This window comes from Biomphalaria glabrata, chromosome 14 (genome assembly GCF_947242115.1).
Source record: "Biomphalaria glabrata chromosome 14, xgBioGlab47.1, whole genome shotgun sequence".
Taxonomy (NCBI): Eukaryota; Metazoa; Mollusca; class Gastropoda; family Planorbidae; genus Biomphalaria; species Biomphalaria glabrata.
Window position 1 is genome coordinate 11,551,696 of NC_074724.1, and position 21,201 is coordinate 11,572,896.

At 37.0% G+C, this 21,201-nt stretch overlaps 1 protein-coding gene across 1 annotated transcript; it reads right to left on the minus strand.

Moving 5' to 3' along the window:
- Positions 1-112: 112 nt before the first annotated feature.
- On the minus strand, positions 113-16,990 carry LOC106058333 (adhesion G-protein coupled receptor D1-like). Its single transcript, XM_056011495.1, has 10 exons — positions 16,884-16,990; positions 13,816-13,878; positions 12,868-12,971; positions 11,026-11,125; positions 9,641-9,733; positions 7,867-7,997; positions 7,062-7,128; positions 5,189-5,274; positions 1,967-2,087; positions 113-1,057 (listed from the first exon to the last, which is right to left on the minus strand). Exons 1-10 carry the CDS (start codon positions 16,884-16,886, stop codon positions 845-847), a joined length of 981 nt encoding a protein of 326 aa, XP_055867470.1. The 5' UTR covers positions 16,887-16,990; the 3' UTR covers positions 113-844.
- Between the last annotated feature and the right edge of the window lie 4,211 nt (positions 16,991-21,201).

Consider the following 21,201-nt stretch of genomic DNA (forward strand, 5'->3'; position numbering starts at 1 on the left):
AAATATATGTAATCTATAATACTGTCTATATCTTTCACTTGTTTATTGTTCACAATCATACATTTGTACGAACATATTAAATATCAGGTTAAAAACTTTAAAAACAAATAAATACAGATAAATTATGCTCATTTCTGAGCAAGACATTTATTATAGTTACTGTCATTAATTTGGAATGACTTGTGATGATGTTCCTTCAAATAAAAGCATTGCTAATCTGAAGAAGATGAGATTGAATCTTTCTCTTATTTGTAAATTACAAATCTGAGTAAACTTTTACATAAAAGAACAGATTGCCATATTGAGTAAATCCCATTGTTGTTGGATTTTTAAAAACGTTCTTTCACTCATATTGCGCACGATTTTTCTTTGACCTATTTTCTGGACAACCACCTTTCTACAGTGACCTTTGTTTCGGACATGCAACCTTACTACCATGATCTTGATTTTGACACATCACCTTACTGCCTCATAGGATATATACAATGCCAATTTCCCTCTTAAAATTAATGAAATTGTGCAATTAAATCTTTTTTCTTCTTTTAACCATCATACTTTTAAAGTATAATTAACATTACATTAAAAATATTCTTTTTACTCTGAAAATATGTTAACTAAACGTGAAAATAATGATTTTACTTCCATTTTGAAAAATTATTTTAAAGTGCCACTTAAGATGCTGATTGCAAATCCTGTGGTATGAAAATATTTCAAAAAACATTCTTTTATTCCTTTTTTTTTTTTTGATGGCTTTATTTTTGTTAAACTATGTAAAATCTTTAGGTTTGAATGAATACAGTCTAATAAGAGAAGGCTACTATTTTTCTATAAGAGTTTTAGTGAGTTATGAATCTCTCTTCTTGGACATAGCAATAGCCCGTAGCCCCTCTGCCCCCACTATATCCATTTCAAGTGACTGTGTGTTGCCAGTGGAATCACTCTTGGTAAGCTCTTCATTTTTGGCTCCATCTGGTGGCGGAACTCCATGGAAACGTGTCTTCAGGAGATTTCTTATCTGGCTACTGCACATCATGTGACATGTGAAAATAATCATGCCCTGGGGAAAAAAAAAAGGAAATTACTTTTGATTTCCCCAAATTTGGATGCTGTAGTTAGTCTGAGCTATACATGTGTTGGATACCAGTAGGTTGGTAATAAGAAAAATATTTCTGCTGAGCATGCAGAAATGGGAAATGTTATCTTCTAAGATTCAAATGTTCAAGCTATACATTTTGCAGAGTAAGCATAATTTTCACACAGTTTTAATGAAAAGTTTACCAGTGTTGTAAAACATTTTTTTTAATTAGCTGATGTGATCCTTAGCTAAGCCAATTTCTTTTTTGCTGTCAATTTTGAAATCTCTAGAATTGGAAAGAAATTTAAACACTTACCTGTTCAAAACCTTTTTTTTTTTTTTTTTAGATAAGACTGTCTTTTTAAACTCAGTTTTTTTAGTAAGTCTTTTATTTAATGTCTATGATGTTCTTAAAGCATCTTCAGCCAACGTAATATGTTTTTTAAAAGTGCTGTATACATTAAATTATTATTATTACAAACCTTTTATGTCTCATTTAAGGGTGAAACATTTGGAAATCAGCTTGTTATTTTCATAATAAGCTTGTTATTTTCATAATCAGCTTGTCATTTTCATAATCAGCTTGTTATTTTCATAATCTACTTATTGACTTGGTGGCTGAGTGGTAAAGCACTTGGCTTCCAAACCTAGGGTTCTCTGGTTTAAATCTCAAATCTGGGCTTTTCAGTTTCTTGATTTTTAAAACACTCCTGAGTCAAGTGTATCTGACAATGATTGGAGAAAGCAAAGGCAGTTGTCCTGGTGATGGGCCACATGACACCCTCGTTAAATGTTGGCCATAGAAGCAGATGAGATTTACATCATCTGCCCGAAACAATGCAATATCTGAAAATGGCTACATTAGTTGTTTTTTTTTTTTAATTGACTTACCTGTGAAGCATTTAGCATGACAAACAAATATTGAAAAGCAACGAATTTTGCTGGAACCACACCGAATAGCCAGGTGACATTGGTGACTGGAAGCTGTGTTATGATGGTTGTTAATAGATTCCTGAAAGTAAAAATCCTAATTGTATCTAATATAATGTTCACTTAAGATTTCAATAAACATTCCTCAGGCTACTTATGAGTGAAATAACATAGCAGATCGTTTCCTTACAAAGACAAACAGGCAAAGCTAAGACTGAATAAGAGTTTTAAATGATAGTGGAATGTTTTAAGCTGTAGAACGGTAAGAGGGGAGAGAAAAAGAAAGAGAAAAAGAAAAAAAAAAGAAAGAAAGGAAGAGAGAAAAAGAGAAGGAAAGTAAAAGGTAGACGGAAAGTCCGCAATTATTTTTTCCTCCATTGGATTGAACTTTGACTTTTGGCTTCCAACATTGACCTTGAATTAGATGCTTTATAGTGTAGTCAATGACCTTGAACTAGATGCTTTACAGTGTAGTCAATGACCTTGTATTAGATGCTTTATGGTGCAGTCAATGACCTTGTACTATATGCTTTATGGTGTAGTCAATGGGCTTGAATTAGATTCTTTATAGTGTAGTCAGTGGCCTTGAATTAGATGCTTTATAGTGTAGTCAATGGCCTTGAATTAGATGCTTTATAGTGTAGTCAATGACCTTGGATTGGATGCTTTATAGTGTAGTCAATGACCTTGAATTAGATGCTTTATAGTGTATTCAATGACCTTGGATTAGATGCTTTATAGTGTAGTCAACTTGTTATAATATGAACTACTTCACTCACAGTAGTATCACATTTTGGTGTCTTCTTCTTCTTCATCGTTCTCATTGTTATGTTGGAGTGTTCATATGACTAGACCAATACATGAGATGAACTGCGCAGTGGTTTCCAAATCAGGGAGCTCTCCATACAGTTTTCTTTCTATTGGGGTAATTTGGGGCCAATGTCTTATACGGGCCTCTTGGTAGAGAGAGCAGTTTTGGAGGACGTGGTCGGCATTTTCTGGTGATACTCCACATGGGCAGATTTCACTGGTTCCAATTTTGAGCTTCCGGAACATGTGTTGTCGCATTCTGTTGTGTCCGGTCCTGAGTCGAAAGATTAGACGTTGGTCTTGTCGGGATAGCTTATAGTAAGCATCATCTTTCTTGTGATTTGGATGGGAGCTCGTCCATTTCTCATTTATTTTATCTACAATTAATTTCTTCATTTCTTCTGGATAGAGTCCAGAGTTTACTTGTGAGTTTGTTCTCCCACTCTTGGCGAGTGTGTCAGCCTTCTCATTTCCTGCTAGTTGTATGTGAGCTGGTATCCATTGAATAACAGTTTTTTTGCTGTTGTGGTTGAACTTTGTGAGTGCTGTTCTGAGGTTTTTAATATAAGGGGAATCAGAGTTTTGCAGGCTTTGGAGGTTTGTTTTTGCGTCTGTTAGAAAGACAATCTGACTGTGAGGGGAACTTGGATGATTTGCTAGCATGGTAGCAGCTAGTGCTAGTGCTTCCCTTTCTGCTCTGTGACTGTCAGAGAGCTCTCCAGTTGCAAAGGATTTTTCTAGTTTTCCTCCATCTGGCCATTCGATAAGTATTCCAGCTCCTCCATTTGTGGTGGCTTTATGGGATGAGCCATCCGTGTAAACTCTGATCCACTGATTGCTAGGGTAATTGGTATGTAGAAAACAGTTCACTATTTCCTTGAGCTCTGTTGGTCTGTAATCAGATTTTCTTTTTATGTTTTCAATATGGTCCCTTATAATAGGAAGAGGGCTTTCGTCCCAGGGTGGAGATTCATTATAGTGTATCGAGGATTCCAGAGTAATTTTTCAAGTTGGTGTTTCTTTTTTAGGTTTAGAGATTCCTGTATGAAATTGGTCCTTTTGAGACGGTTTTTTGTGCCAGTTTTGTGGATTTTTGTTCTGAGTGGGTGCCTCTCCAAGGTTTCCAATTTTGTGAATTGGGAAAGGATTTTTATTTCTCTTCTTTCATCCAGAGAGATCAGGGCAGCGGTTTCCTCCATAGCTCTTATGGGTGTTGTTTTGATTGCTCCTGTCATTATCCTTAGACCAATATTTTGAACCTTGTCTATTTTTCTAAGGTTGGTTTGGGCTGCTGAGCCCCATGCTGTGGCACCATATTCTAGTACAGGTCTTACATAACTGGTATAGGTCTTTTTCAGGATGTTGTGATTTGCTCCCCAATCTGTGCCAGCTAATTTTTTCAAGAGGGATAGTCTCTGGATGCCTTTACTCTGTGTTTTATCTATTTGGTTTTTCCAGGTTAGTCTCGGGTCATAGGTGACTCCAAGATAAGTAGGGCTGTCATTTTTTTCTAAAGCTTCCTTATCTAATGTTAATTTTATTGTTTGTTGTTTTGTTGACAGTGAGAATATGGTATATGTTGTCTTTTTTGTGTTAATGGACATGCCCCAGTCTTTGGACCAATTATTGAGTTTATCAAGAGCATCTTGTAATCGAAATTTCGATGTTCCTACATATTCTTCTGTGCTAATTAAGGCAAGGTCATCTGCATACATGCTGCTCTTAACTTTTTTGGGTAGGTTTTGATTTAGATCGTTTATGAATATTAGGAAAAGTGTTGGGGATAGGACTCCTCCTTGGGGGACACCATTTTTTATACCCACTGTGTGGCTTCTTTGTCCTTGCATGCAAACTAAGGCTTTTCTATTATTTAGGTATTCCTTTATCCAGTTGTACATTCTGTGGGATATGTGATGCTGGATTAGCTTGAGCAAGAGACCTTGTTCCCAGACTTTGTCAAATGCTTTTTCTAAGTCAACCCACACAATTGTTGTTGGTTTCTTTTCTTGAAAGCCGTCTTCTATTTCTTGTGTGATGAAGGCAATTTGATCTTCTGTTGATCTGCCTTTTCTAAAGCCAGCCTGGGCTTCAGTGAGTAGGTTATTTGACTCAAGGATCCATGTCAGCCATTTTGGTGTGTTTAAAAACATTCTTAATTTACCAGCTAGTAGACTATTTAAATTGTGGGAACCAGATTCGTGGTTATCGTCATCCGCCCATTTTGTTTCTGATCTCTTTATTTTCTTTCCCCTTCCCAAGAGAAGACTGAGCAAGTTTGTAAATCATTGTCATACCGTTGGTAGTGTAGGTAGATATTATAACACACAATATGAATACGTTGTAAGACTACAAACAAAAAAATGAAACCCATACCCAAGCCTTGTAATGGGAGGCAACGCTTTTTTACTGTCATGTCTGTACTGTACCAATAAGACTAAAAACAAAACCAGCAAGTTGACCTGGAAAGAATAGATACCAAACATTTAATCCTCTTTTGCGGACATTCTCTATACATTTTTGGTTAAATTTGGTCTTTAAAAATATTTGATAGATCTATACCAGAATCAAAACAGTTGGATTTTCCCCTTTACAAAGTAAGCACAATTCTACTGCCTCCTGCCACAAAGCAATTATGGTATCCTCAAAGAAATGAAATGAAAGCCAGGATATTGGCTATGATTGGAAAGTAGTCGCACAGCGCAGCGCAGCAGTTCCCTCCTCTCCACGCATCTGATATGTCCAAAGGAACAGCAAGTACCGATACAGTTTGGCGCCATCGGGTAGCTCTAGCTGCAGAACTCCAACGTGACCTCTAGTCACGGTTTCTTGCTACACGCGGATGTGGAACATGGAAGTAAACTGTGCTAAAACACATCTGGACCCTCTTCACTCTTGGCAAAGATATATACAAAGGACTTATTTCTCTCTCAATCGATGGTAGCCTACAACTCTGAAGATGGAAGCCAAGCCTAAATATCTGGAAGTCACCCTGGACCCTAAGATGGGTTTATCCGATCATGTAAGACTAGTGCAGGAACAAGCGTCTGAAAGCCTTAAAGTGGTAAAGCTATTAGCTACGACCAAGTTGGGGGCCAAAGCAAACGTTTTGCGGGCTCTCTACATTGGGTCTGTAAGGGCAAGGATTGAGTATTGACCCCGAAGTGAAGAAAAGCTATCCTTCAAAGCACGGCCAGGGAAACTAGTACCCAGTACCCAGCCAATATCATTAAAGTGTTCACAGATGGTTCCACGAGAGAGAACCTAAGTCAGAAAACATCTGGGTATGGTGTGGTGGTTCGATTCCCTGGCTCCACTGAAAACGACGAGATTCTGGGTCCGTGTTCTGGCATGATAAAATTACGTAGCAGAAATGGTAGCAATTCAAAATGCAGTAGAGTACATAGAAGAACGACTTAACGAGAAATCTGCACAACCCAGTCATATTGTGCTATTTACAGACTCATTGTCATGCCTACAAGCCATCGAGAGTTCTGTTGGAACACTACCGAAACCACTGGCAAAAACACAGTATCCGGACGACATTACAGTACATACCGGGGCATATTGGTATTGAAGGTAACGTGAGGACTGACTTACTAGCCAAGCTCAGCACCAAACTGGGCCCTGTGAATGCGCCACAGACTTTTGAGCAGGCTCGGTTAATTGTAGACAAATGGCAGGAAAAAAAAAGTGGCACCGAAATTGGGAAAACGGAAGCACAGGCAGGGAGGTCTGGGAAAACTTTAAAAGGACCCTCTAAATCGGACGAATGATGGCAGTTAAACAGGGAAGAACAGGTTACAATTGCTAGGTACACAACGGGACACTATCCAATCGGAGCTTTTTTTGCTAAATTTAAATCTAACTTCGATTCACGTTGTAGACACTGCCAGCAAGACGACGAAACGGTTAACCATCTGCTTTACGAGTGCGCGATACTACACCCCAAAAAATGGTCATTTGAGTGAAAAAGAAACTGGTACGCATGGCGCGCTAACTCTGTTTGGAGACAGGGTAACTCTGCAAAGAACTGCTGCTGTCCGTGTCCGTGTTATCAGAGAATAGTCTTCTCAAGACTAGGCACCAGTGCGATGAGACTTACACGGTTCTGCCACGGTGTAGCACTGTCAACGGCCCTTAATTTTTCCTCAGGGTTTGTCTCCCGAAGCCTTTACAATGTTCGTGAAGGCAGCAGATGTTTAATTTAATTAGGCCTATGCAGTTAATAAAGCAAAATAGCCATTACCGAACAAATGAAACAAACAGGTCCGACAAAAGCCCACACTGATCCATTATCCACACTCAGCCAACATCTGAAATCAAATAAACGTAAAGCAATTGTAGTAAGCTAAAAAAAAAAAAACGTACACTTGGATTAGCAAAGTACTAAATGATAAAGAGGCCGGTGATTTTTTTCTTACTTTTAGTTCACAGAAGAGTGTTAACATTTTCATTCACCAATCGTAAACAAACATTTAGCCACGTGATTCTCTACCTCTTCTATAAAAATTACGATCTAATTTTTCAATACACAATGGCTATCACGTGACTAATTGTTTATTTACGATTGGTGAAAGAGGTCCATCACAGAAAGGATGATCACACAAGATTTAGGACACCTACATATTTTTGTCCATTAATGGCAACAATGATTCTCTTACCATATCGAATCAAAAACATTTTGATAATGATTTCTATTTGTACGAGATAGACTACGTTGCAGATTGGGTAAACACTTTTTACATAAACTTGTCTGCTGATTTTTTTTAAAGGGACATAAATCTCGAAACGCCTCTTTTTTCTTTTTCCCTAACAAACCTAATGTTTTACATGTTTCGGATGTTCCTTCAGAGTTGGAGATAATTACTTCCTAGTCCAAACCTTCCGCAGGAGGACGGGGATGGGAGCGGGAAGGGTTTGAACCTGGGACCATCGATAAGTCCGAACGACAGTCTAGTGCGCAAACCGCACGACCAGGCAGCGACCCGAGTCGGGAAAAGCCGCTACTAGTTTTGTGAGTCCAACAGATAAGAAGGCATGATTGTACTTACAGTCTTTCATCTCCATAGCCGTCACCAGCCACGACTGCAGTGGTAGCCACCACAATGATTGGCCCCACCCAGCCAACGCTGGCCAGTATAAACCTCCTCTTGGTCCTTTTGCCGTGAAGGAATCTGAACAGCTAAAACATACAAAGACATAAATTGTAGGTTTATTCATTACGATTTTTATACTATTTTTTTATTCAGCGAATGAAATTTTCTTCTTTTTTTTTATCAATCCATTGGGGCACTTATGACTTATATGCTACGTTATTTCGTTTTATTCAAGTGTGATTTATTTAATAATTTTAATGAAACCTTTAAGCAGATTAAACCTCTCATCCCAGAGCTCATGGAGGGCTTCAGCACATCTTTCTATTCAGATCTTTCCTGAGCCTTCTGTCTCCATGCCCGAACCCAAAGCTGTAGAAGATCTGCCTCCACACTGCCTGTTGGTATTTGCCGGAATACAATTTTCGCTTCTCTGTTCTCTGACACCCTTTTAAGATGACCTGCCCAACGTAATCTGTCCTTTTTTTTTTTTTCTGTCACTATTGGTGAGTCCAGTAGCTAGGGATTTGGGGGCCGGGGGAGGGGGCTTGACCTCTTTAGGGCCCCTGCATTTTTACATTCGACACCATGACATGAGATAATGGCGTAATATGTAATGTGAAAACAAATTTCGGACACTCATTTGGAACCCTCCTACCCCCACCCTAGCTACGCCACTGGGTGTGACTTCATACAATTAATATTTCTCCTGGTTAGTGCATGTCCTCTACCTAGTTTCATCTTTTTAGCACTATAGATTTTCTTTATGTATTTTAGACTAAGCCTCTAGACTGAATATTAATGAGAATTGGTAAATGCATTAACAAAAGCTGCCTTGAAGTGAACAACATAAGGGCAAAAAAAAAAAAAAAAAGAGAGGACAGAGGAAACATTATACATTCCGAAAGAGTTGTATTTGTTTTAAACATCCATCCATCCATCCCAGTGGCGCTACAGCCCACGGAGGGCTCTGGCCTGCATTTGTTTTAAACAAGCTTTTAAAAAAAAAAAAAGCTTAACTAAGGGGAGGAACTCCATATTTATAACTACATCTCTCAATAATGTAGAGGTTATTTTCCCGTTTTGATAATTAATTACCAATAATTACTTACTAATTAATTTTTTATTGATTTGTTTGTTGTTGTTTTTTTTACTTATGTTATGGCACGATTAGGAATGAGTTATTTGTTTTATAGAAAGAGAATATTTTGACTGAGACAATGACGCGACTAGTAAAAACAAGACCAGGATTTGAAGAAGAATAGCGACATGTAAACAGACGACTTTTGACGGCTCTAGAGAAACGCAGTTGTACGGACGTAGACATTTAGCTTGAACACATTCGACAGTTCCCTTCGTTATTATTAAACCTTTTATTCGACATTCGCTATCAGCGTCGACTAACATATTGTTGGCCTTTCGACTGTGTTATTTGATTTCGTTATTTGACTGTTACCTCCGCTTGATTTATCTGCAAAAGGCACAGCTCGGAAACGCCTGCTACAATAAATCGAGAATGGGCGTGGTATAAATAACGTATTTAATTATCTAAGGGGACAAAGCCCCAAATATTTAGCCATTTATCTATGAATACTGAAGAGTTAATTTCCTTTGTCGATATAAAACAAAATTGTTAACTACCAGTAAGAACGGAATAATATGAAATCCCCCTTTTATTCTAGTGTTATAAATAATATAAAAAACCTTAGATTGAAAAGAAATGTACTAATACCTTGAGAAGCATGTGTATTGAAAATGCCAGAGACCAAGTGTGCACTGCCAGAAACAAATAGTGAAGGGACGCCGTAGAAACCTTGCACATAATCTGTCAATCAGAACACACCAACATTTGATTAGTAAAGTAAAGTTCCCTTTCAGACCTTGTGGTCTATAGGGCGGATGATGTAAAGGTCATCTGTTTCTGTGGCCCACGGTTAACGAGAGTTTTATGTGGCCAGCACAACGACCAACCGCTTTTACTTTTTCTACAACTAATGTCAGGTACCCATTAGAGCTGGGTGGGCTCAGAGGCGTCCTAAATATCACGAAATTAAAAATACCAGTCTTCACCAGGATTCGAACCGGGACCCACGGTTTGGAATCCCTGCAATTAACCACTCAGCCTCCATACTTAAAGGGTCGTTTTCATGGTTACAAAGTTTCATGAGCTAATGTTTCATGAGCTAATGGGCCGTCTACACTCCTCAACTATACAAGGAGTTAACGACCAGGGCATTTTACAGGCTAACATGTTTCATGAGCTAATGGGCTATCTACACTCCTCAACTATACAAGGAGTTAACGACCAGGGCATTTTACAGGCTAACATGTTTCATGAGCTAATGGGCCGTCTACACTCCTCAACTACACAAGGAGTTAACGACCAGGGCATTTTACAGGCTAACATGTTTCATGAGCTAATGGGCCGTCTACACTCCTCAACTACACAAGGAGTTAACGACCAGGGCATTTTACAGGCTAACATGTTTCATAAGCTAATGGGCCGTCTACACTCCTCAACTACACAAGGAGTTAACGACCAGGGCATTTTACAGGCTAACATGTTTCATAAGCTAATGGGCCGTCTACACTCCTCAACTACACAAGGAGTTAACGACTAACTAACATGTTTCATGAGCTAATGGGCTATCTACACTCCTCAGCTACACAAGGAGTTAACGACCAGGGAATTTTACAGGCAAACATGTTTCATAAGCTAATGGGCTATCTACACTATTCAACTTCACAAAGAGTTAATAATCAAAAAAATTTCAGGGCTAACATGGGGAGTCAAAAAAAAAAAAAATCCTGACATAATCAATAACCACGTACTTTTTTGGAACTCGATTATCCCCCCCCCCTAAAAAAAATCATCTGTCTTATAAAAGGACCAATATTGCGCATTTTGTGTTATTCTATTAAATATTATGTTAAATTCCGGTTATAGTAATTCTATTAATAGAATGAAGAGCGTGTTAAGAAATAAATGAAGTGAAAAACTTTTTTTAGATTGACTTCAGAATACAATTTCAAAGTCTTTGTTTTACAAACATAGGAGTCTTCTTTCATTTTAGATATTATTCAAGTGTACAAAGATACATACAACATATCACCCACCTTCTCGGGAAAAACATTCTCCGCCCCTGCAAACGCTAGCTGGGCGCCAATAAGGGCGATGCACATGTTGCAAACAGAAAATAAGGCATCACTTCGAATACTGAAACGTCAAAAAATAAATAATATAACAAAAGAGACCTACTTATTTTAAAGTGTATTATCGTATAGGGCTCATTATTAGTGAACTTTAGACAAATTAGTTAAATGTTAGGTAATGTTACGTATATAAAGTCAACTTGTCAAGACATAGTCAAAAGTTTACATTTTAGAAAGCTATTTCGTCAGTCAAAATCTGCACGAAGGATTGTGATTCCTACTAAAAACAAACACTATTGACATATTACATTAATAGGGCCTATAGTGTAGGGTAATGTTTATTTTTTTATACTAAACTCATTCTGTCTGTTTGTCTGTCTGGTACAAAATTTGAACACATTATTTTTCCAATTCCCGTTCTTAAATAAGGTTTAAACTTTGCACTACTATTTATTGTTCGTACCAAAACATGAAGTAATAAAAAAAAAACTAAACCAAATAGTTAAGTTAATATTGGTAACTAATTAATTTTGTTTCATATAATTTTTTTTACAGTATTGAGGGGGTATGGCTGTAGATTTGGAGTTATTTCCCTTAGACAAGCTCTGTTTTTTAATGTATTTTTTTTTTAGTTTGCTTGTTTTATTTTGTGTCCAATTGAGCTCCAAACATTTCACTTGCTACATGTAACGCTTCTAAAAAGATTCATGTTAGTATAAGCCTCAGATTCATCTACAGCTTTCTCTTGATATTTCCACGCAACTAATACCACGTCCTTTAATACAATCCTAGAGAAAATTATACTACTTCCCTTTTCCCAATAGTTACAACTTACAACTATAAAGGGTTTTGTTTTTCAGAAGTCACTGGATTAAAGGCAATTTTAATGTTCTTATAAGTCATGATGTCAATTCGGAAACGACTAACTAGCAAGTATTAAATATCTCGGAACTATGCGTCAGTTATGAAATTGTTAGAATGAAACATAACCAAATGCATCACATTTGTTTTGGAAAATCAAATATAGAAATAGACCTCGGCCTCGAAATAGACCTGGACATAAAGATAAGACTGGTGTATTTTTTGATCATATAAAGTAAAGTTCCCCTTTCAGACCTTGTGGTCTATAAGGCAGATGATGTAAAGGTCATCTGTTTCTGAGGCCTATGGATAACGAGGGTGTCATGTGGCCAGCACAACGACCAACCGCCTTTACTTTTCCCCACCCAACTAATGTCAGGTACCCATTAGAGCTGGGTGGACTCAGAGACAGCCGAAGATACCGAAATTGAAAATCTCAATCTTCAAAAGGATTCGAACCCCGGTTCAGAAGGCAAGCGCTATTCCTCTCAGCCACCGCAACTCCCTTTGATCATATAGACATTTTTATATTTGAGAAGAGTTGGAGAGAAAACTAGGAAGATATTTTTACACATTAAAAATGAAGAAGATGGAAAAGTCAATAGAGAGAAGTCTCACGAGGATTTTCACAGTATTGTAAAACAAACTCAAGTGATACTTCAAAGAGACAAGGAATCCAAATCGCCGTCTTGTATAGAATTGTTTTAAAAAGGAGGCGGGCAAAAGAAACGCTGGACAGATAATACCCTAGGATAGAGAAGCCTCTGAGAAAGACAACAAACACAGATGAATGGTGTGAAATGGTCAGAAGATCCCTTATGAGACCCCAACAGATATCACGACAGGTGAAGGATATGTTGTAACATTCTTCATTACGTTTAGCCAGAGATCTACTTCTAAATTAGTTTATTACCTTATTTTTACATAATTGTTCAATCTACTTACGGGACATAGCAAACTAGAAACACAGACAGTAACGAGCCCACCACAGACAACCCAATGCCAACCAGTGTTATTCTCACAAGGATGTATTCAATTGTTGGAGGAAGCTGTGAGAAAAATTAACATAAAAAATAGACACCACAAAGAATATCAACGCTTGTGCTATAACAAATAATATTATTTTAGTCAGGGCCGGATTTAAGGATGGCAGACGGGACTGCAGCCCCGGGGGTTTCATAAGAAAGGGGCCTCCACAAAAGAGATAAAAAAAAATATTTGTATTTTGACGGCCAAGAAACTTTAAAGTTTTTTTTGTCTAATATTTAATTCGCATTTTACGGGTGGCAAATGTTGTGATTAAGAAGAGCACTCTCGTAGCATGCTCTGATAATACACTTTTCAAAAATGAAAAAAAATATAGGCCTACATATTAAATATTTTGTGAAATGGAAAGTGAAATTAAATTTACAAGAACTTTATTTCTTTCTTCTAAAATGTAGCATACTTTTAGATATAAATATTTTTATTTATAAGCGGATCTTTATTCAAGCGTTCTAAAAATTCAAAGTGGCTCCACTAAAATCCTTCTCCGGGGACTCCGCATACTTAAATCCGGCCCTGATTTTAATCTTTCTTCTATAAAGCAAACAAAGAAACGAAATCATCACATAAGAGACAATGTGTTGTCTTTATCTACTAGAGTTGGTTTTGCTAAGCGTCTAATGGCTGCAGATACCCCATTCCACCACCTGTTCACAAAATAGCTTGGACAAGAGCTCACTAGTCTGCTATAGGAGCACATACAAGTAACAATACTATACAACACAGATATACAATATATTCATGTTTCAATTAATTTCCTCTCATTTGTTAAATCATATTGTCATGGTGCTAAGTAGAGATAGTTTTATCTATGATAGAAAAAAAAAGGACTTGTGTAGTTTGACTTACCAAATAGACTTGTGTTTGCATCAAGAATCCATAGTTAGCCAAGTCAGAGTCATTATGCCACGGCTGTAAATACGAAAATCTAAGCTTAGAGATTTAAGCGACGATGGAAGCTATCTATAGTAACAATACACACTGTCAGGGGCGTAGCTAGGTGGGGGAGGGGGGGGGGAGAAATTGAAAATCCCCCCGGGCCCCCAAAATGAGTGTTCAAATTTTGTTTTTACATTAAATAAAAAATATTACGCAAAATGCAGGGGTCCCTAAAGAGTTCAAGACCACCCCCCGGCCCCCAAATGATGTCGAATTCCTAGCTACGTCATTGCACTTAGTTGTTATATCAACCGAAGGGATAATGACAGGTGACCTCATAATCAGCCTCAAAGCCCTAAAGATGCATAAGAGGATCCTTATTACATGTCAGAGGGCAGTACTGCTTCAGACCTGACACATCAGCAGAAAAATTTCTAAGTGGACACTGTTAAAGCCAATACAATGAATTTTGTTTCCCTTTATCGAAGCCCGACCCAATCAGTGCCAGAGTAATCGACGTCTTGCTTCTTCTTTTTGGTGATAAAATATGAAATTCTTGACCTAAAGAGGGTTGTTACAAAGCTTCTATCAACTCCCTTTGTCTGTCTGATTAAAAGTTTGTACACGTTATTTCTCCCGCACCCATTCTCGAATCAAGCTGAAATTTTGCACAATTATTCATTGGCATAGACAAGGCACGAATCAATTAAAAAATTAACCAATTAGTCAATTAATTACTGGTAATGAATTATTTTGTTTGATACCAACAAGGGAATTTAATCTTTCAGTATTCCCAGCAAGGCTAGATATGTAGGATTGCGTCCCCTTAAATAATTGAACACGTACATTTCTCACAAACCCATTCTCTGGATCAAGTTGAAATTCAAAAAACTTTTCATTGGACCTAACAAAACAGGGAACAAGTATAAATAAACCAATTAGTCAATTTATTTGTTGCAATTAATTATTTTGTTTGATATCGAACAAAGGAATAAGCTTCTACATTATTAAGACATATAGTTGTAAGTGAGGAGTTCTTTCCTTAGATATGCTTTTTTTAATACAGTTTTTTTTTAATATTTCGCTTTTTTTATGTTTAAAATCTTTGAAGCTTTCTTAAAAATGTTTTTCTCTAGCAGTTGTCCAAGTGCGGTTTGTTTGTTTCGATGATCTTACTGTCACCTTACAAGCAGCATTTAGTATTTAGAGAAGATTATATCTGGTACAAGCAGCATTTAGTATTTTGGGAAGATTATATCTGGTGCAGCAATACTTGAAGACCCATTTTGGTGTCCCTTCCATCGCTTTGCCGCTGGTTAACCGTGGGCCACAGAAACAGATGACCTTTACATCATCTGCCCTATAGAGCACAAAATCTGAAAGGGGAACTTTACTTTAACTTTTTAAATATAGTTCAATGGAATGGTTATAAAAAATAAATGGGTTTACATCTTTAGATGTTTTCGTTCCGTGTTCAGCTCACAGTATTAATTTAAGATTTTTTGTTTAAAAAAAAAAGGGGGGGTATTTTTTTAATTTAAGATCAATTTTTTGATCAATTAAATTTGAGGAAAATTTTGCACATAATCTAGGGTTATGTCTAGAGTCTAGCTCTAAAGGCCTATCAGTGTAATATAATAAATTCTAGTAGATCTATACATTTACTGCCTGGTCTTGCGGTTTGCACGCTGGACTGTCGTTTGGATATATAAATGGTCCCGGGTTCAAACCCTGCCCGCCCCCATCCCCCGTCGTCCTGCGGGGATGTTTGGACTAGGGAGTAAGTAATTATCTTCAACTCTGAAGGAACATCCGAAACATGTAAAACAAAACAAAACATTTAACTATCTGCTTAACCAGGATTCTTTTTAGGGGGGGGGGGGGGGGGAAAGAGGGGAATTAAAAAAAAAATCTACTTTTATTAGTTATTAAGAGAAAAACAATCGCTCTATAGTGTGTATAAAAGAGGTAATGCCTTTTTTAAAAAAAGTATTTTTAATGACACACTTTGTAAACATTAGATTGTTGTTCACAACACCAAACTAAAATGCTATTCAACCTTGGTTTGACGAAAATTAAAATTCTCTCCCTTAGTGTTGGCCTCATCAAGATGATATAAAGAAACGGATGCGGAATATTATAAAAAATGAATATTCACATTTGACTCGATAACACTCGATAAACTTTGAGAAGAGAGACTTTAAACTACTAAAAAGTAAAGTAGCAATAATAACAATGGCAAATTCTTCGATTCCAGAAATTAAGAATGGGTGCAATGTTTCACATAACCTCGCAAACCCTGTCGCGACCTACATATTTTGTCACATCTAATGCAGACAAAGCCATTGTCCGCCGGGGACTATTTAAATTTACATTTTGTTTTCTGCGCCTGTCTTTAGCAAGGTCTTATCTTTGGACCTTCTCTTTTGAAGGGGCGTCTGTAATTCAAGATGAGCTTCATTAAGGCTGGCCGCACGCGATTATTTAATCTTATCTTATAAATTATACTCGTTCCTTCAAAGTCTCTTCGTTCCCACCATGTGTTAATCTAATCATGCATGTTAATTTGAGACTTAATCTTTACTTAGGCTTTGGTTTTCCTGTCTGATTCAGGCAACCCATTCCATGCTCTAAGGGCAATAGGGAGAAGGAGCACTTTTTGTCTTTCTGAGTGTTTTATTAGGTTGTGTAAAGTTGTGTTTTTTTTGTATCTACAGGTGATGTCCTGGCTACGATTCAATGTTTTTGTATTATTAAATTTTAGTCTTCTGTCCTGAAGGGTCTCCATATTAAGTGATTTTACAAATGATGTTACTCTAGTTAAATGTGAATTTTCGTTTGTTATAAATCTCACGGCTCTATTTTATGTCTGTTCTAGTTTCTTTATATTTTCTTAAGTTGAAGGGTCCCAAAAAAAAAGACGCACATTTCAATATTGTTCTAGCCAAAGTTAAATTGCATTTTAATTTTATGTTCGTTTGTTTTCTTTATCCTGTATTCAATAATTGAAACTTCATAACATAGACACACTGCCTTACCATACTTTGTTAGGATTTAATCCAAGTAAGAAGTACAAACTGCTGCCTACTTCTGTGATAACCATATGAGAAACACTGGTAGGCTGTAGAGAAAAACTCAATCATGCAATCTTAGATATTGACGTTCTGCAAGCAAGGAATCGAATTTATAGCCTGGAATATAATCGGATTTCTACGTCATGGATGTGACGTCAGGCCGATGAGATATTTGAACAACGTTTTAGTCGTAAAGATACGCAGATGTACGTGTTTAGCAGAATGTCAGTTGTAAATCACTTTACATTATCTTTGGTTTATACACAGATGTACGGGTTTAGTAGGACGTAAGTGGCATAACTCACATTACATTAGGTTTAGTAGGACGTCAGTGGTAAAGCACTTTACATTATCTTTGGTTTATACACAGATGTACGGGTTTAGTAGGACGTCAGTAGTAAATCACTTTACATTCGGTTTGGTAGGACGTCTGTTGTCGCTATTTTAGGTTTAGCGTTATTGACATCATGTATTTAGGGTTAGCTGGCAGCATTTATTTAGCTATAGTGAAATCCTTTTTAGCGCTAATGACATAATTTATTTTGCGTTAGTGACATCCTTTATTTAGCGCTAATGACATAATTTATTTTGCGTTAGTGACATCGTTTATTTAGCACTGGTGACATCACTTATTTCGCTATAGTGATATCATTTGCTTATCGTTTGTGATATCATTATGTACAGCTAGTGACATCACTCTATTCGCATCTTTTTTTGTTTTAGCGCTAGCGACATTATATCATTTAGCGCCAGTGACATTATATCATTTAGCGCCAGCGACATTATATCATTTAGCGCCAGCGACATTATATCATTTAGCGCCAGTGACATTATACCATTTAGCGCCAGCGACATTATATCTTTTAGCGCCAGCGACATTATGTCATTTAGCACCAGTGACATTATATCATTTAAAGCCAGCGACATTATATCATTTAGCGCCAGCGACATTATATCATTGAACGCCAGCGACATTATATCATTTAACGCTAGCGACATTATATCATTTAGCGCCAGCGACATTATATCATTTAGCGCTAGCGACATTACATCATTTAGCGCCAGCGACATTATATCATTTAGCGCCAGCGACAATATATCATTTAGCGCCAGCGACATTATACCATTTAAAACGCCAGCGACATTATATCATTTAGCGCCAGCGACATTATATCATTTAGCGCCAGCGACATTATATCATTTAGCGCCAGTGACACCATTCATGAGCTAAATGTACAACAATGTCTTTTTAAATTCCACTGGTATTATATATTTATTGGAGTGTTCGTAAGATAGGTTGGATGAATGAGCGGGTCAAGGAAACAAAAAAGTAAGAGAGAGAGAGAGAGAGAGAGAGAGAGAAAGTCAAGCAAATCAGAAATAATTAGGACCATGAAGAATCACAAAGCACCAGGAGAGGACCAAATCACAGCAGAACTAATTAAATATGGAGGAAAAGACTTACATTCCCAAATACACAGACTAATATCAAGAATTTGGGAAGAAGAAGTAATACCAACAGAATGGGAAATGGCTCTTATAACCCCAATACACAAAAAAGGATCCAAGTTAAAGTGCTGTAATTACAGAGGAATATCTCTACTAAATGTGACTTGTAAGATACTGTCTAGGCTTATAACTAAGAGACTTGGAAAATATTCAGAAGAAATCTTAGGTGACTACCAATGTGGTTTCAGACCCAACAAATCCACAACCGACCACATCTTCACACTAAGATGTATACTAGAAAAATGCCATGAATACAACATACCAATCCACCAACTCTTTATAGACTATAAAATGGCTTATGACAGTATCAGAAGGAAATACCTATATGACACACTACAGGATTTTGGAATACCCAATAAGCTGACAAGACTTATACATATGACATTAAACAACTCAAAAAGCAAAGTCATAATACAAGGAGAACACTCACGGGAATTTAGGATTAAACGAGGATTAAGACAAGGAGACGCACTTTCCTGCATGCTTTTCAATTTAACACTGGAGAGAGTTATAAGAAATATACACATAAACACAAGGGGAACTATTACTAACTACTTCAGGAGAGAAAACATGGGTCCACAACCAACAGGGACGATATACAGCCAACCTCTACAATACCTTGCTTATGCCGATGACATTGCCTTATTGGGTAAAGAAACCTCTGACATCGCTAGAGCCTTCATACAACTAGAAGAAGCATCTCGACCAGCAGGACTTGAGGTCAATGACAGTAAAACCAAGTACATCACAATGACAAGAGACAATCAAACAGAGGGACAAAATATCAAAATCAAAGACCACGAATTTGAAAACGTCCAAACTTTCAAATATCTAGGAAGTACTATTAATTTCAAAAATGACCTACTAACAGAAATAAAGGAAAGAATAGCAGCAGGCAACGGGGCATTTTATAGCACCCACCATCTACTTAAGAGCAAAATGATTTCAAGTAAAACCAAGAAAATAATATACAAAACTATAATAAGACCAGCAGCAATGTATGGAAGTGAGACTTGGACACTGACAAAGACATCTGAAAATTTACTTAACACCTGGGAAAGAAAAATCCTTAGGAAAATCTATGGTGCCATACAGGATGAAACAGGGTGGATGGCACGCACTAACCATGAGTTATATCAATTATATGAAGACCCACCAATAGTGAACGAAATAAAAAAGAACAGACTACGTTGGGCAGGTCACCTTGAAAGAATGTCAGACAACAGAGGGGCAAAAATCGTATACATGCAAAAACCAAAAGGCAGGCGACCCAAAGGCAGACCCCGAATGCGATGGATAGATGACGTGGAAGCAGATCTGAAGCAGCTTGGGGTTAGGCCGTGGAGACGAAAGGCCCAGGAGAGATCTGAATGGAAGGATGTGTTAAAGCAGGCCAGAGCCCTCCATGGGCTGTAGCGCCACTGGGATGGATGGATGGATGGATGGATGGTCTTTTTAAATTCCACTGGTATTATATATTTATTGGAGTGTTCGTAAGATAGGTTGGATGAATGAGAAGGTCAAGGAAACAAAAAAGTAAGAGAGAGAGAGAGAGAGAGAAAGTCAAGCAAGAAGGAAATGAAAAAATCATCTTGTGTGCCTGAGTCTGCTGAGATGGGTCTACTGATTAGACTCTATGCAAATTACTCCGTAACTTTTGTTTTGCTAACCTGCCATTACGTCGTAGTTTATTGTTTATTTTATTTAATAGGAAAGTAGCCTAGTTCTCACAGCAGACTAATGTGGTTGGATGTTATACAAACTACGTATATATGGGATGCACAACTGTTTTTTGAAATATAAAAAAGAACAAAAGAATATGTCACTGAAAGCAGTATATGTAATATACTGATCTAGACCTATTTTAAAACACATATTTCTACTTTATTTGTTACTATGTGTCACAGATTACATTATAGAATTGTTTGTACATTTCACTTTTGAAAGTAATATAAGCCCTCGACATGAGTCTCGGGATTTAATCCTCAAATTTAGACACTTGACATTCAAGTCAGGATTTACCCAAGGGACGTAATTAGTATGTTTGAAATCTATTGGTTGATTTGAATTTAAACAAAGACATTTTTGAAAAGAGTTAGCGCCAGAGAATTGGCGGTAGTAAGAAAGTAAAGTCAGTCGAATAAATAATGTCCTTGTAGTCAGTCACGTTTCTAAGAGCTCTGTTTGAAAAGCCTTTGTAATATGCTCATTGATTTGTAATTTGTACATAACTGTACTTACGTTGTGTTTAAATAAAGTTCCAGAGTTTTGTTTTATCAAAGAATTGTCAATTGTGATTCTAGATCTTCATTTTTTGTTAACTATTGAATTCAAGTAAAATCCCCGGCATCACAACACATCGTGACATCTCACCACCAAAATGTTGTCACATCTGGCACTCCCCGACTAATAAAAGTTCATGGACAACTTTTAACGAAATTTATTCAAGATCTAGGACCAATTTCTAAAACTCTTCAAAGGAACTTCATTCTTATTTAACGGAGGACAGAATTTCTGTGTTTAACAGGTCAGTTGGTTATCGATAATTCTTTTATAAAGATTTTCGTTAGAGTTACGTCTAACTCACGAAATCTATTATTATATGTAATTGGCAAAAGGAATAAGACCAATATACATAATAACTGGCATTATTAAAAGACCAGTAAGTCAAATAACTGGCATTATAAAAAGACCAGTAAAGCAAATAACTGGCAATATAAAAGACCAGTAAAGCAAATAACTGGCAGTATAAAAAAGACCAGTAAATCAAATA

What these genes read in the sequence shown, in the direction of transcription:
- LOC106058333 (XM_056011495.1), bottom strand. An exon ending in AGAATGTTTTTCCCGAGAAG is followed by an intron (nt 9,734 to 11,025) that starts GTGGGTGATATG and finishes TCTGATTGACAG; the next exon opens with ATTATGTGCAAGGTTTCTAC. An exon ending in TCATGCTAAATGCTTCACAG is followed by an intron (nt 1,058 to 1,966) that starts GTAAGTCAATTA and finishes TTTTTTCCCCAG; the next exon opens with GGCATGATTATTTTCACATG.